Consider the following 2,684-nt stretch of genomic DNA (forward strand, 5'->3'; position numbering starts at 1 on the left):
TCGGAAAGAGTTGGAATATTTTCAAAATGTCTTCGGTGCTTTCGGACAACAATATTACAAAAGTCTTTTCCTGTCATAGACGAATCAGCTTCATGTCAGATATTGACCTTCATGTTTTTTTTCCTTTTTATAAGTCTTGATCAAATCGTCTGTGCTTTCCTTCTTCATTTCTCTGATACACTTATCTAGTCGCTCCTAGAGGTCAAAATATTGAGATCGCTGACACTGAAAGGATGCTCATCACTGCAACTGAAATAAATGGATGAAACTACTCTGTGTTACCACAAATCTGTCACCACAGACAGCTATTGATAGTGGCCGTATACCGTGCTCTTTCGTTAACAGTTCTCGGACATTTATCCCGTCCTCAGATATTTGTACTATATTGTTCGAATCCTGACCACATACATAAACGTTACCTTCCATGTCGACGTCTACTCCATACGCATCCTTCACTAAACCAACCTTTAAAAAATCTCCGTATTTGTTGTTTGAAGTCAATCGACCAACAGCCGTATTGCCAGTGGTACCTGTGTTCTCAGGTATGAAGAGATTACCTGTCACACAATCATAAGACAAAGCAAAGACATGGTTACTAAATTTGTATAAAGAGTTTAATATGCCGTCTTTCGTCACACTGCTTATTTCGGAACCCAAACTTACGACGAATTCTCCATCTCTGTATGCGATACCGTGGCATGGTTTTCCTGTTTTTACTGCATGTGACAATCTAAGTTTAGAAGGTGTGACAGTAACTATATGTATCCCATGTGGACCATCTACAGCGGCTGCCACGGTGGTATTATCTACCATACACAGATCACAAGGACGTCCATTCAGCTTCAACTCATCCACGATATCTCCCTCTGTGTTGATTAATTTGAGCTTTCTATTACTATTATCTCCCACCACAATACCATCAGTGATGAACACAACTCCACGAGCATTGGCTATAAACTTGTCGGTTCGGTATCCTATGCCGATTTTTCTGACTTCTTTCACGTCACATTCTGACAACGGTTTGGAAAGAGTTGGAACATTTTTAAAATGTCTTCGTTGTTTTCGGACAACAATATCACCAAAGTCTATACCAGTCATAGACGAATCAGCTTCATGTCGGATATTGATAGTTGAAACTGACATCCTGACTTCTTTCAATAAATCTCTCCGAGCATTTAACTCCGTCTCACCTCTCTGATATAACAGGAGGGTGCCCATGTGATCTTTCCTCTGCAGGGCTGTAACAGACAATTCCAATGTATTCTGTATAGCGACTTTCAGTCGTTCACATTTCTGACTTGAAACCTTTAGTTTTTCTTTCTCCTTTTTATAAATCATGATCAAATCATCTGTGATTTCCTTCTTCGTTTCTCTGATACGCTTCTCCAGCCGCTCCTGGAGGTCGTCGATGCTTTTCAATGCTAAATCTTTGTCGTCAGCAATAGTCTGTAGCTGTGCATTAAAGTCATTGATCACTGATTCCAGAGCTACAGCTGCTTCTTGTAGACATGTCTTCCTATTTTCAAGCCCGGAGTTACGGTTCAGTTTCTCGCAGTAACCTTCTGTCGTTGTCACTTCTTCACATTTCCTATGATCAACTGTTATGCATTTACTACAGCCGAGAGACTTGTGATCCTCACAATAGTAAGATATTTTTTTATTGTGTTTGTTGCATCTTTTATCAAATGTTTGCTGTCTCAGTGGGAAATTACGTGATGTTTCTACATCTATGACATCACAGTTCGTGTGTATGACGTCATGGAAATTTATTCTGCAAGTCTCACAGAGCAAACAGTCAATAGTTTTACACCAAAATTTAGCTGGTACGTTGTCATCCTTCGTCTTCTGACATGGCATACAGAAATATGTTTCTGTGTGTTTGTTTCTTATTTGTATCATATCCATGGCAACGCTGTCAATAGGAAACTGCTTTGCCCATTTTTCTTTGTTCTCGGAGGCGTCTAAGGGGTGTGTTAATTTCCTACATACAGGGCAAGTAAAAGAGATTACCGTATCACTCTTCACCGACACCTCACTAACAATGTAACTGCTCAGACATTCCTCACAAAAAGAATGGTGACAAGGTAGTGACCGGGGCTGACGTAGCTGCTCAAGACAGATAGGACATTCTAGGAATTGAGATTCCGGGTGGACAGGTTGCGTGACGTCAAACGCATGAGAGTCTGGAGAGGGACCACCTTCTGCCATCATATATGTTGTCACACTTTGGTTATTTATCTGAAAACGTAAGAGAGAAAATGGAATCAATTTGAAAAGATATGTTACGGTAAGTACAGCATACATTTCATACATCGTTTTGTTTTATATTAATGAATCACGGTCAGCTATAAACAAATACGCTTAGACGTCAACTGAGGTACTATCACATAAATTTTCTTCCGTATTCTCTAGGATAAAATGTCATATCAATGTTCAACAGTAATTCTGGCGTTTAATCATTCCCGCATCCCCGTCCTCTTGTAAGTATAATCGTCATGTCGCCAGCGACACTACTACACATATACAACCATATATATACCAGTACATACACACATACCACAAAATATATACCAGTACATACACATACCACCATATATATACTAGCACATACACACATACCACCATATATATACCAGTACATACACACATACCACCATATATATACCAGTACATACACATACCAC

General features: G+C 39.5%; 1 protein-coding gene across 1 annotated transcript; it reads right to left on the reverse strand.

Annotated features, from left to right (window-relative positions):
* Window positions 1-240: 240 nt before the first annotated feature.
* Window positions 241-2,208, reverse strand: LOC132564862 (uncharacterized). The gene has a single exon (XM_060229479.1). It carries the CDS (start codon window positions 2,206-2,208, stop codon window positions 241-243), a length of 1,968 nt encoding a protein of 655 aa, XP_060085462.1.
* Between the last annotated feature and the right edge of the window lie 476 nt (window positions 2,209-2,684).

This window comes from Ylistrum balloti, unplaced genomic scaffold (genome assembly GCF_031769215.1).
Source record: "Ylistrum balloti isolate Yb309-2 unplaced genomic scaffold, AGI_CSIRO_Ybal_v1 Utg373084, whole genome shotgun sequence".
Classification (NCBI taxonomy): domain Eukaryota; kingdom Metazoa; phylum Mollusca; class Bivalvia; order Pectinida; family Pectinidae; genus Ylistrum; species Ylistrum balloti.

What these genes read in the sequence shown, in the direction of transcription:
- LOC132564862 (XM_060229479.1), bottom strand. Translation starts at nt 2,208, where the DNA reads ATGGCAGAAGGTGGTCCCTCTCCAGACTCTCATGCGTTTGACGTCACG.